Raw genomic sequence first — 14,858 nt, forward strand, 5'->3', positions numbered from 1 at the left:
TTTGAAAAATCTGTTATAATTGCAGTCTTCTAATGCAGTTCGATATTACTATTTGAATTAGAAGCTGATAGTGGCTATCACGAATAGTCGTTAATATGGCATTTAATAGCTCTGCACAGAGCTTTTGTGCTATAATCAAAAACTTAGACTAGTTTAATAAATATTTAAAGAGGTCTCATACAATTTCCTGTATTATTTGATTTCTTTCCAAACTTTTCTATCTGTCATTCTTCATAGATTCTTTAATTTTTTATACCTTAAATATCTGATGCATCATGATCCCTACAGAGATTGATTATTCAGGAGATGATATCTTGTGGTCAGGGGTATTCAGATGTTACCTTGTATGTTCACAGTTTTTGCATGTCTTTTATCCCTTGTGTTTTTAGTAAAATATACATATATATATTTAAGTGGGGATTATTTCTTTGTATGATGTGTCCAAATTCTTAGTAAGGTTTATGTATTTATAATGCATCTCTTCACAATAAGTTAAAACTCCAGAACAACTATATGACAAATAAGGATGCTTTTCTGCTTAAAATTATCTTCCCTTGAATTAAAATGAAGTTGAGTTGCCTGCTGTTTGTAACTTCTTCTAGAATTTAAGTGTCTTTTTAAGTTTCTTCATTTTTTTCTGTTTTGGATGTTCAGCTATAGCCTCACCTTGATATTGCTTTCAGAATTCTGGAAATTCCTATTAGAATTTAATTATTTTTTATGCCAATAAAAATCAAATTAGTAAATAACCTTATCGATATTATGTATAATATTTGATCAAAGGAAGATATGATTAAAGAGAGCAGAATAAATACAAGAACTTTGGTTGCTTCTTTTTCTACTGTGTGTTAACCACAAATGTTCCTCTTATGTGTTTAATAGGTTTGGAATGTATTTAAGCTTGAGTCATTTGTCTAGATTTTCATCAGATTTGAAAACTCCCACTAGTCTGTAGGATTTTACTATTTCTCTGCTTTTACATATTCTAGTGGTGTTTGTTGTTGTTGTTGTATAGTATAATAAGTAGTATAATTTTTTGTCCATGTTATTTTTTAACAAAAGTAAATTCTAGACAATTCTAGTATAAACTTTGAATGTCATTTTAAATGCACAATGTTGAAGAAGAAAACTGATTTTATATTACAAGGATAATTCTTTAACCAATTTATATGGATCTTAAAAAAATGCATTGTCTCATGAGACTGTGCCTTCAAAGTTAATATGTTAAGGTTTCAGTAATATTCTTCATGCATTTTTTTCCAGAAGTGACATAGATACAGCCTTTTCCAGGGACACACACAAGGAAACATCTTGTCAGGTCTTGTTCTGGCGGAACAGGCATGCGTTACATGCCATCTTCATGGATGCTGTAGCTGTTATCTGCTGTTCAAGAAACAAATAGACACATTTGAAATGTAGGATATGCTTAAAGAGTGTGAGATAGGATGACTTGTAACATGGCAAATTCCTGGCAAAAGCTGCTGATGGCCTATGTTGGAGAGTTCCAGTTCAGTAGCCCTGGATTAGTGATTTGTCAAGTTTGTGTGTGTAACACTAAGATAACTTTCTAAATCACTGTGAAATCAAAATGTTGAGAGAGAGATGGCTAGTGTTTCTCGTGAATTAGGATGTAGGACTGATATGTTAAGACTTCCAGGTATACAAGACTGATTTTTACTATTTAGATAAGCATAAATGCCAAGGTTTTCTTTCGTTCAGTAAGGTGAGTTTCCAAGTATTCTAACGTTTTTGAGAGCTGATGAAATCATTATTGTGACTAAAATCAAGAAATAAGATTTAGCTAGGCAAATTTCTGAGTTAACAGCTGTAAGAATTCCTGTAATTTGACTTGTAACAGTTTTGCATAGTTTTTGCAGTATTTTACATTGCATTTACATTCTTTGCAGTACTGTCTTGGCTATCAGTCTAGGATAAACTAATAGATAACCTGAAAATGGCTCTTACCTTAGGAATAATAACATTAATAGCGATAAAAACTTTCAAGGTAAAGTCTGGCTCCTGAGGACAACTATGAGCAGTCTTATTCACTGTTGGCTGATGTGTCATTAGAATGATTTATTTATATTTAAGGCAGCTAGTATTAACTTATAGCTGTCTCAATTTTCACAGTCCCCAGTCCCCGAGATCTATTAATTCCATAAAGCAGTTGTTCTTCTTGAATTAATCTCCCAACAGACACTTTTTTTTTATTTTTTCTTCCCTCCTCAGCACATTGTCCTCTAGATCCTTTCCCTGGAATGTCCTCAGCCCTACACTATTTCTGAACTCTTACAGCAGCCACTTCCTTCCACTTACATCTCGAGCTCTGCTCCATGTAGCGCACTCTGCTTCCCCATCCAGAAACCCTGTCCAGGTTATTTCCAGGTTGGAGAAACTGTGCTCTAACCAGTATTATCATTTATTTTGATCTGTTCTGCCTACAATGATGCTGCACTTTCCTGTCTAAAATGTTTTCTGTTGAGAGTTTTGAGTGAATTTTATTTGACTTTAGACTTATGAAGGGATTTAGCAGCAAGCTCTGCTGTAAACAGATTTCTGTAGATAGGAGAAATAGCTATGAAAATGACTGTATCTAACCTTTTAGTAAAATATGACTATTTTTAGTCATAGTGGGCTTTCAGTATCAGCAAGCAGTCTTTGAGGTGCTGCTGTTCTTCTGTATTACCTAGCATAAGAATGGAACTGGCTCTGAAAGTCTTTGTTGTTAGACTTCTGGGCAAACAATTCTGCTTGAAAGTCTTCAACCAGAGTAAAAGGCACAACAAAGATTCCAATAACTTCCCATCCTATCTATGTATTTGGTGAAATAAGCAGACTTCTAGGACAAAATATTCACCTCACAACCACAGCAAAAACTATCTTTGGTTTGTATTGTTTTCTAAACATTCCCCTACCAAAAATCTTGTGGTGCTTAGAACAATGTTTCTTTCGTTTGCAGGCTAAATCATTAGCTCATTAACCTCATATCCTTTCAAACCTTGTAGGTATCATCTCCAAGCTAAATACTTTTGTAGGGGGTGGTATTTACATATTTACTTTATGTTGCCTTTTATTTTGCTTTCATATAAGAAGGATGTTTCCATCAGTCTAATTTTGAGTGGTAAAATAGTTGATTACGTTGACCTATTATTTACATTTCCTATATTAAGCATCACAAAGTGAACTAGCATTTGCAAAGAGAACCACTTGCTTGTATCTTATGTCTAGAGAAGAAAAACACTTGAAGACTAATAGCTGGGCAAAACTGAATTCCATGGTTATCTATGTTAAAATAGAGGAAAAGTTACTGTGGACATTGCATTGGGGTTAATTATGAATATCAATTATTCTTTTTGGTTGTGTAATGATGCAATGTAATAAACTAGTTAGTTTCCAACTTCACAGCACAAAACCCCCATCTGTTCATGTTTCTGTGTTTTGGTCTACACGCCAGTCGTGAGCATTTTGTGTTCAGAGTCTTTGGGGATTTAAGCTTTGGTATATTACCTGAATTTACTTACAACAATTTCAGAATAGTAAAGAAACAGAAAAGCTGTTTCATATAAAATCTGAGCATTCATTTTCAACACGCCCCAGGGCTCCTTCCCATCCTCTAGTTGAATCTTTTCTTTGCTTATGTGTGTGTTCTCTTTAAAGCTTGAGAATTAGTATTGAATTAAAAATTAATCTAGGTATTATTTACATCTATTATGGGTTTTCATTACAGGGCAAGAGCTTGCTGGAGCAAAAGTCTTTTTTACAACTACATTCTCAATGTAACGATGATTTTTAACTTTTCAGAATAGAGATTTAACTAAAAGTACTTATTGGGCTGCTTGTGCAAAGCTACATAGCTGTACGAGTAGTTGCTATAATCTGGTCCAGGTAAAACTTCATTTGCAGAACTAGTTGTAATTTCAAAAGGCTTGGTAATCTAAAGGAAATGTTGTTTTATCCACTCAAAACATATTTAAGACAGTCCTGTAAGCTATCTTTGCAACTCATTGATTTGACTGCCCACTATTTCACAATGGTTAGTCAAATCAATTTCGATTACTAGAGAGATCATCAGCTAGAGGAGGCCTAGCTTGGCTGCTTAGATGTTTGTTCACAACTCACTAAAACAGTCTTTTTGTGTTAAAACCTTCAGTGTGTATCAAAAAATATTTTAATAAAGTCTAATGTCATTCAGTGTTGAGAAAAGTATGTAAACTAAGAGTTTACCTAAGAACTGCTTAAAATTTGGTAAAACTTTTTGAATGATTTTGGTTAAAAACAACAAATGCTTTTATTTTTCACAGAAAGTGTACATGGTGAAACTTGTAGGTAAATAATATTTTTCTTTGTTTGTTTGCTTGTTTCAAAGTGACATGTCAAGTTGTACAATATTATTATCTACTGAAGTCTTTCACATATTTACTAAATCTTGTCTGTGCTGGAAGTGGCTCATTCCTGTCATGAGGGAAAAAGAGGCAAAAAACCCTGCACTGCGAGAAATTCTAATGTGATGTTTGTAGCAGGAACTATTAGATTCTCAGTGTTTTTCAAGTTAAGTGCCTTTATTGTCTTTAGAAAATGGACTTTAGTACCTTTTTTAAACTTATGCATGTGTTTGAGATGGAAACTGACTGCTGTAAAAATCTGTGCCATGCAGCTGAATAAGATTTTGACAGGACCTCCAGTAAGAGCAATGTAGCTTAACTAGTACTTCTTTCACTTCACAGAATCACAGAACTGTAGGGGTTGGGAGGGACCTCAAGAGGTCATCGGGTCCAACCCCCCTGCCAAAGCAGGTTCCCTAGAGCAGGCTGCCCAGGTAGGCGTCCAGAGGGGTCTTGAATATCTCCAGAGAGGGAGACTCCACAACCTCCCTGGACAGCCTGTTCCATTGCTCCGTCACCCTCACCGTGAAGTTCTTTTGCATATTGGTGCGGAACATCCTGTGCTCCATTTCATGGCCATTGCCCCTTGTCCTGTCCCCACAAACCACTGAAAAGAGGTTGGCCAAATCTTTCTGTCTCCCACACCTCAGGTATTTATAAACATTAATAAGATCCCCCCTCAGTCTTCTTTTCTCAAGGCTGAACAGACCCAGGTCTCTCAGCCTTTCCTCATAGGTGAGATGCTCCAGAACAGCATTTTAATCCTGTGAGATTCTGACCCCATGTACAACTAGTTGACCTTGTCTGTTGACCAGTTAAACTCAGGAGCAGAGTCTTGCAGCCAAGCAGGAGGCTGTGATGCTGTGCCTCCTGTGAGGATCTGCCCTTCCCCATTTATGTATTGTGTCACTGGGTCAGTATGCTTTCTACATCTTAACAATTTATCTGCAGCATGAAGTCTCAGATGCTGAATGGGCCTCCAATTATATTGTCTAGAATTTTAGAATAACAGTAGGTTAATCATTTGCCCCACAGGGAACATTATTTTAGAGGTTTCTTTGTGTTCAGCAAAATGCTAACACCTTTAAATCTTCCTAAGATTTAGGAATTAGGTACTCCATTAGGTAGATTAGGTACTCCAGGTTAAACCTGATGCCAAAATGAGATTGAATGTATAATTACTGTCACGCTCCACTATGCTATGACACCCAAGAAAACTTAAAAGTTAAATATATAGAATATAAGTAGCGTATACTTGTGAAATCAGTCCTGCTAGTATCACAAATCTGCATTTGGTCTTCAGATTCTAGCAGTGTATTTGATTTGGTTAAAAGAAGGTGCAAAGACTCTACTTAACTATTATCTACAAGAGAAAAATAAGGTACATATGCAAAATTTGAAGCTGACGATTTTCCCAATTAAAAAGTTAATTTTATGAATTAAGTAATTTTCATATCTGTTTCAGGTGATACAATCAATATGATGAGTTTGCATGGTTTACTAATATCTCTTCCTGTGAGCATTGACTCAGTTCTTTGTGGCAGCTATGACAAAGCTTGCTGCTCGTAGGATGATGGATTTCTGGTATCCCACCTGTACTGATGGTGTTCCTTCAGCCCCTAAATACACAGAATGATAAACAAAAAGCCATTAGTGAATATTACAACCATGAATGTAGAATCACTCTTCAGAGTGGGTTTTAGAGTAGACCACTTGCACCTTCAAATGTTTTTTAGCTTTTTAAAGCATACAGAGTGAAGAAGTTTGTTTTTTTTTTTTTTTTTTTTGCTGCAGTTCTCTCTGTTCTTGCACCAATAAAAATTGCTGATGGGCAGTCTTATTTGAGGCCATTAATTCTTAGTTGTCTTAGTTGTATAAAATCCTTTCAATAAGATTTCCATCATCATCATCATTTTTTTTTTCATACAGAAGTAACTTTTGTGTACTCTTTTACTAATTATAAAGACTGCTTTGGATTTGCCTGGACTTACTAGGTCAACAGTCCTTGAATTGGTGAATTTTATGGTCTGCTGAAAAAAGTTTAACATGGAAATTAAATACAAGAATGAAGATTCAAAATGCTAAGGCTATCGTACAAAGTAAAACACACCTGTGTGAGCCAAGGACAGAATACTAGCCACTTTAGATTTCCTGACTTTCGTTAGTTTGTATTTAATTCTTCTTATTTAAATGCTTCTTTCTCATGCATTTTTGTAATTCATTTGGAGAAATATATTGGCCTGCTTCTAAGCTACTGTTTGCCGACACCAGTTAACCATGTGTTTCTGTGTCTTCTAGTGAAACTCAAGATTCTTATGTTTATGTTGACTTACTTTTTGTGGCTTGTAGTATAATTAGGAGAGCCTGGCCTGTTTTTTATGCTTTGTACATATTAAGTTTCATTGCCCAGTATGTGGGAATGTAGACAGTACTTACCAGCTCATTAACCTCCTTAAATTGACTGCAGAATGGATTATTTCCTGTCACCATCACAGGTTAGTGGATGGATTACACTCCAGTGGACTCTTTCTAGAATATTTGAAAAATGTTAAACTAACACAGCATTGACTGACTGGCATGATTCTGCTAATTTGCATATTTTTGGGGTGAAAGTATCCAGATTAGACACTAGGTTAACGTTGTCATTGTTCTCAAGTCAGGAAAGGCAGTTGTGGACTAAGAAAACCTCTCTAGTTGATCCAGTTCCTCTGCAAAATGTAAATGTTTTTTACAAATATAGCACATTTTCAGGACCCTGTTTATGAAGACTAGTGTATGTTTGGACAAAGATGAAGTACATATGACTATGTAGTCTCACCAATGTACCTGGCAACAAATAAGTATTTGTCTTGGACCTATTCTTAAGAAGCAACAAAGTCAGGAAAGATGGCCTTTGCATCTCTCAGTGTCAAAATTAGTACCCTACCTTCCACAAAAGTCACGTATATCTAAGAGAAGAAATTCACAGACCTTATTTATTTAACACTGGACTCTGATAGGGTTGACACCATTGTTCTCTAATATTTAGACCAGTGATGTTACACTTGCCCAGTCAGGGAATTTTGGAAAGGTAGGTGATTTTGTTGTTCAGCTGATCATTTTCACTGCAGAATAATGCATCATGAGAAAGAGCTTAAACTAGAAGACTCTGGTTAAATTAACCACAGCTGGATCTTCAGAGAGCTCTCTTTTTGTTCTGAGTAATCACCATGTAACTAACTACCTCTGTGTTGTCCTTGGTTATGTTAGCAGTAGATTCAGCTGGGTTGTTCCAGCCTGTAGCCTCAAGGCTTCTGAAGTCTGTAAAGATTCTTGCCAAAATAAGTCTTAGCCAATCAGGGCTGTTATGAGAATTGATTCTATATTGCACACTGCATAAATGAGATAATGTGTAAAATCTATGTGATATTTAATAACCTTGTTGCAAATAATAAGACTTCTGCCATCCAGGATTCTAACTTCAAAGGATATCTTTTATTTGTTTGTGTCACTGAAAACCATAGTACAGAGTACAAACTTGAACCTAACTTTTAAAGGTGCTTTTCACAGTGTTTTTGGGAAAGAAACTTACTTTTTTACTGGGTGTTATTTGCAGGAGTAAACACTTTATTTTGTGGAAGTATTTATATCAAATATAAATAGCTTTTCCAAAGGTAACTGCTTGTTTTAATTGCACTGGTGACTAAGCTGCTCTTCTCCTAAGTGTTTGCAGCTTCACATTGTGTTAGAAATCTAGGTCCCAGTTCACAAGAGCACTAATACATCCATGCTATTGCTGTGGGTATCATACCTTAATTAAAGTTAATTGGCCTGATAAATAGATACTGAATGTAATAATTTCAGATTGCATGATGTTCTGTGATATTGGTGTGTCGTCGGAATTCTAGACAGGGATTCCAAAGAACATATAATTAGATACCTATTTTTTTCCTTGCTTTGACATGTTTTCAGTGTGACGTTACATACAACATGTTATAATGCTTGTATTTATATTTTAATTATGTTCTGAATTCCAAATGTTGCATGCAGGAATTTCTGTTTTTCCATTGTATTAATACGACTGCTGAATTTAACCATTATCTGTCTCATACTGTCCATATATTATTATTTAAATTTTATTTCTCTCTGAATAATATTAGAACTAGTTATCCACTCCCCCCTCCCTCCCCCCTTTGATTTGCTAGCAAATTAAGGGCTGGATGCTTATGCCTTTTTTTAATTCCTTAATTATATTTTATGTATCAGTGTTGTTTGAAAATTCTTAGTCCTTTGTTTGTCACTTTGTGACTCATATGCTATATGATATTACGGTTCACCTTATTTTATTTTTTGTCTATTTTCTTTAATCCAGGGTTGGGAAGAAACTGTGGATTCTGCTATTTCTTCCTTGCTAAGAACTTGCTTGTCCAAGAGCTCTAAGGAACAGGCACTGACTCTTGGTGGCCAGTTGAGCATGCCCAAAGATACCAGCAGACTTAAGAAGAATATCAGCCTGTTCTGTGATAGACTGGCCAAAGGTGGTCGCCTTTCCTTAAGTACAGAGTCAGCCACTCAGCAAGCTGCTGTTGTGCCAGGTAAGACATGAACTTTATGTTCATAATTCAAAGCATATATTTGCATATAAAAATTAAAAACGAGGTTGTGTTTGGAGCTTGTTTTTTCACTGGTTGTGGAAACCAGACACTGCTTGTGCTGTTAACTAATAGAATGTGTTAGTTAATATAATGTTATATCAAAGTTGTAGCTCAGTTTGATCATTTGTTACTCATTGTAGAGCATACGAATAGTTATGGAGCAAATGTATCCCGTATGGTCATCTAAATACTCTAATACCTTAATTATTAATCACTTCTAATACTCTAAAAGCTCACTTATTTTTTGCACTTTCCAATTATATTTATGTCGTGCATTTCTAACATACATGATGGAAAAGTGAGGGGTGAGAAGTTCCACTTCCTTGATAAATCCTAATTTATTGATTGAGAAATTACTGTAGTTGTATTACCAACTCCATGACATGCATATGACTAATCGTAATGCAGTGATAACGCTGAATACAAAAATCTGCAACCTTAGAAAGTGCAAGTTGGGTAGATGATGCATGAAATTAATGATCAAACTAATTTAAACAGATCTTGAAAGACATTTCTCATTTAGAAAAGTAACTTACTAAGATGCTGCACAATTCAGTGCTGCACAGTGATTGAAATGAAAATCATGGAATCAAAACTTTTTAAAGAAATGTTATTCATGCCTTTTTCTATATTCATACTTGACAGTGGGAGCAAAACTACACCTCTCTAGAAAATTCTGAAGGTTAGCATCTTTGTTCTGCTGCAAGATATTTTCTTTCTTGCCTTTTTTCTGTAGTTGGTCAGAAGGGATCTTAATAAACATCACATATTCCTGCTGACTTGGCTACACTGTATTTTTACAGCTACCAGCTGTTTAGGTAGGAAGCTCATTCAGCTTCATAGTGCTCTAACCAGCATCATCTCTGTATGGTCTTAGGCCCCGATGACCTTCTTTACCTAGAGCAGTCTTCACAAATGGAGGGAAAAGTGTATATTGTATGTATACTTCATGCTTAAAATTGAATTTAGTATTTTGTCTTCATGGGTGTTGTTTTTGATCAAGATTGGAATTGCTAGGGCAGTATCTTGATTTCCTATATTTTGTTTTATTGCCTTACAAAGAATAATTTAATTGCTCTTTAACACAATCTGAATGGCTTGTGCAATGTTTCAGCAATTCATTTAGATGTCCTTGTTATTACTACGTGCAATCCTTTTTTGCATGTGGTAATCCAAATGCTTTGGTAAAATGGCCAGAGACTGTGCAATGCCAGAAACTATTCTATTTAATTAATTTCTCATTAGTGTTACGCTGTGCCCGTATCTGGAAGTGGACTGATAATCACATGAAGTGAAGAAGTGAGCCAGAATAAATATCAAATTAGTTTTACATATTTTTTCAGTATTTCTTTGAAAGGTTGAAGTATACATTAAGTGGATTTCATTTGTTGAACTTATAAAATATTATATAAGCATTGTTTCCATTGTTTCTCCTTCTAAGAATTTTGAAAAGGTTTAAATAGCTGCCACTCCTCTTTTTCCGTCTAAACTAAGGATGAAATGATTTAATAAGGAAATTTACTTCTGCCTGTTCAATTTACTAGTCTTACTGAGATCAGGGGACTGTTCGTTTTGGTCATGACTCATTACTCTTTTAGGAAAAGAGTAAATTTTCTAAAGATTGTATACAAATGAGAAGAAACCTTACTCTTGATGAAAGACCTTGAGAAAGCAGTCTGATCATGCCCTCCCCATTGCATGTACAGCAATTAAAATTAAAAAATGCTGAAGTCATTCCTTTCTATTACAGGAGGCCAAAATAACAAGAAGTCATAAGTGACAAGTACTAGAATAATTTTTCCCATTGTGGTACAGGTAGACAATTATACTACCTCTCAAATAAAAATAGTATAAGGAAGAAGCTCCTTCCAAGCAAAATACAAGAAATTTGACTGTGGGTTGTTAACCATGTATTGATGATATATGGGATCAGGATTAACATTTCACATGATTAATAGTGAAAAACTAAGTACCTGTAAGTGGCTGGTTGAGACCTCGTATAGCAATGTCTCACCCAACATAAACTGTTTTACCTATACATAAAATGCCCTTTGGTCATGATTTATGTTAAAAGGAATTAAAATCTGTCATCCAAATATAGATTCCAAAATATATCATTTTACTTTCGAAATTGCTGACTCTAGTATGTAGCCATTTTGAATATCAAATCACCTAATAAAGAATCAAAATTATGACCTAATTAGGCTAACACTTGAGAAGGTCAAAAGAAGATATCAATTAGAGAAATTATTATAAAACCAAATTTAACTTTTTCACTGCGAGTTCAGCATGAAGCCCAGAGACGAGGTTCTATGTATTTATGTATTTACTTTTTAACTATGGAGACTATATGGATTTTGGAAAACCTTGGAAGAGCTAAGGTCAAAGTTATGTTATACTTAAAAATGAAGAATTTCACCGTAATTTTTAAGACAGTCTCATTAGAAAGAAATTCTTCTGCCATGTGCTTATAGTAGCAGAGTATTTGAGTAATTAAATTCTAGCAGAATGTGTTGTATGCTCTGAAGCAGTGTGGATGCTTGATTGCCTTTGGACAGAGACTGAAGAAAACTTTTTTTTTTTTTTTAATTTTTATTTGGGGAGAGGAGAGGATAAGATGTTTCTGAGGCTTTTAAAACATGCTTTTTGTCTTGTGTCACCTGTTGTAGTTTTCTGTGGCTTTCTCTACATTAGCAACTAGTGTGGTCCAAGCAGATTTACAGAGGGCAATAACTGAAGCTGGCAACAGGACTTCTATGCGTTTCAGAGGGGATTTCTCTGAACTAGCTCTGTTCCTGTCCAATGTACTGATCCTCCAGTAACAGAGTGCTTTGGGTGCATTCCTGGCATTCATCTTTTAGATTCACCTAAAAGAAGTGAGTTTGTGTACCCAAGCTTCAGACCAGGCTAGACCAAAAGATAGTCCCATTATTGTTCAGTAATGTACCTGTCAGTAGTTTAAGGATGTTGTTCAATGTCAGTTTTTCTTAAGCCCATTCTTTTTCTTAATGTTGGAAACTCCTTTTTCTATTGCAACATATTTTTTTTCTTTTAGTGTTTTAAAAGTGCCTAGGACCCTTCAAACATTGCAGCACTCTAACAGTAAACTGGATTTTTAAAGGTTATACGTAGTATGTTCAAGATGATGTGCCCTGAAATCTAGGGGAAATGTGTGAAAGCCATGTCAAAAAACTGATGCCTACCTTTAAATGTGCAACTAGTTGAAAGATGCATTCAGAAAGTAGTTACCAATATTTGTAGTCAATTCAGAAATATATGCTAGAGGTATGACATGGTCACTGCTGTGTCTGGTTTTCTTCATCATTTTCATTAATGACTTCAGTGATGGAACAGTGAGCATAATTCATATGTTAAATTTGTGGTTTTGCAACAAGCTAAAAGTAGTTTCAAGCACATTGAAAGAGCAATAATTCAGAATGATCTTGATGAATTATACGAAAGATCTGAAATCAGTAAGATGAAATTCAGTGGAGACAAGTGCAAAGACTAGCAAATAAAAGTCAGACAAATGAATTCAAAATTGAGAAACAATTCTTTAAGCACTGCTGGAATAGAAGAGAGTCTGGGGGTCATAGTGGACCAGATGCTGCACGGAAGTCAGTAACATGATCCTATTAAATCAAATTCCAACTTCAGAATGTAGTGATATAACTTTAATGAAGAGAGTTAATTATTTCTTTCTGTTCTTCATGAGGACGATTCAATTGAAATGATTTGTTAACACAATTTAGGAAAAGCTTAGGTTAATAGAATTCAGAGAAGAACATAAAATATAATTAATTGAAACAATTTGATTTTTATTTCTTCTGAGGGTAGTAAGAAAGAGAAGGTTAAGAAGGTATATGATCGTTTTCCAGTATGTAAAATGTTCTTATAAACTATTAAAAGTTGATCATAATCATTGGCTAAATGGGATCATAAGTAACTGCAGGCCACATCAGGCTATGTCACGCACTGTGTTGCCTTTGGCAATGAGAAGTCTGGATGAGGGGAAGGGCAAGGGGCTGGGGGAATGGTGCCAACCCACTGTGTGGGTCAATGCCAGGGAAGTGCTTAGGAAAGGTGATGTAGACCAACCAGGTTGTCATGTACTGAGTTTAATGGGTGTGAGAATTTATAGCATAAATCCTGATTACCCGTAGTGAATTAAATCTGTAGCTTTTAGAGGTCTCTTATATTTTCTGTGTATTTTGCAGGGTCATTTTGAAAACCTTAAATTGTGTCAGCTGTGGGTATTTGGAGAGTTCTTTAGGTCTTGGTCTGATTGGAGCTGTATTTGAAATATTGCCTCACCCATATTTTGGGTATCTCACAGCTACTATTTGGTTAGAGCGTGACCCTGTTTTTCCTATGGTTGTTTTTTGTGCAGCTGGCATATGTATCAGTTCATTGTTTTGTTTAAGCAAGGATTTTTATTTTTAAGTTAGAAATTTATTTTTATTTAAACAATCCTTTTCCTTCTCCCTCTTTTTTTTTTTTTTTTTAACTGGAGTTCAATAGCTTTTTCTCTGTTTTGGATTGCTTATGGGATCTTTGCATTGTGCTTTAGTGGGATTTACTTATTTAGATTAGTATAACTGGAACACTAGAGGAATTATTATTTAACCTGAAAATCAGTTACTGAGTACCAAAACACATGGAATGCAGAAGATGGTAATTTTCTCAGATCGACTAAAACTTCAGAACCGAAATGATAAGGAAATCCAGGAATATTTTGCATCCAGTAAACAGGATTTACAAATAGTTTCCTGTCAGTGTAATACTCCAGATTCATATAAAGGTAGAGCTTGAAGGCACATTATCTGTCCATCTCATTCTTTTTTCCGTGTTATGATGGGGTAAATGTTTCTGGAGTATCCTTGACAGAAGTTTATTTGAACTCTGTTTTCAAAATGGAATAATTTTCCATTTGTCCACATCTCTCTTATATACGCTGCTATACTCTCCTCCACCTCAATCTCCAGATCCTTTTCCTACACATTCATGATTATATATCAGTAAGTTTAAAAAATATTGAAAAGTAATTTAGCAGCCTGAAGAGGGCAGGGAAGACGGCCCAGAGGACTAGTCCATTCTTTTGAACTACCAGCAGATAAACACTAAATCAACAGAGGCTGATCACAGTTGGAAAACTTTTCCCGTAACTTAATTATTGTGAGCCTGAGATCATAGTGCATTGACAGCTTTGTATAGCACTCTGTGTTGGGTGCAGAGTAGTGTATAAAAAGTGCCGAGTTATTAATTCTCATGGACGTGACACAAATCCAGTGTTGTTTATCTCTACAGAAGACCACAGTCCATTATGAAATGTGATTCTTACTTGAAATGTTTTCCATATGTTTTCTGTAGCAATAACATACAAAACTACTTTTTTTTTTGTAACCCTTAAAACTAATGCTTTTTACGTGATTTGTCCTAAATTAGTTTAAATGTATCCTAAGTTTTTTTAACAATACTCATTAAATCTGTGTAAAGAAAAGTGAAAGTAAAGTTTTATTCAGAGAGTTTGTTCTGTGCTGCAAATACTGCAAGGGTTTTGTACACCTGAAGATTGGTCAGTGATGACTGATGGAACTAGTAGTCCACTGAGGTCAGTGGAAACTTTGTCATTGAACAGATTAGATTCAGCACTTTACTCATAATTTTGATAGTACTCTCTGCCTGTTTCCACTATTTCATGAGACAGAGTAACCAAAGTGCCTTGGGAGTGACCTAGAAGACATTTTTATCTATCTGAGATCTCGGGAGTCTAATCTTTAATAGAAGTGCCTATTTCTCATTGAAATTCATTTTGAGGACTTCTTTCCCTTAAATGTACCCA

At 35.1% G+C, this 14,858-nt stretch overlaps 1 protein-coding gene across 6 annotated transcripts in view; it reads left to right on the forward strand.

Annotated features, from left to right (window-relative positions):
- BBS9 (Bardet-Biedl syndrome 9) overlaps positions 1-14,858 on the forward strand; it is a 321,265-nt gene that overhangs the window by 163,514 nt on the left and 142,893 nt on the right. For all 6 annotated transcript variants that reach the window (XM_040548841.1, XM_040548842.1, XM_040548845.1 and 3 more), the window contains one exon: positions 8,734-8,956. In XM_040548841.1, coding sequence (XP_040404775.1) covers positions 8,734-8,956 — 223 coding nt within the window. The remainder of the gene's footprint in view (positions 1-8,733; positions 8,957-14,858) is intronic.

This window comes from Cygnus olor, chromosome 2, assembly GCF_009769625.2.
Source record: "Cygnus olor isolate bCygOlo1 chromosome 2, bCygOlo1.pri.v2, whole genome shotgun sequence".
Classification (NCBI taxonomy): Eukaryota; Metazoa; Chordata; class Aves; order Anseriformes; family Anatidae; genus Cygnus; species Cygnus olor.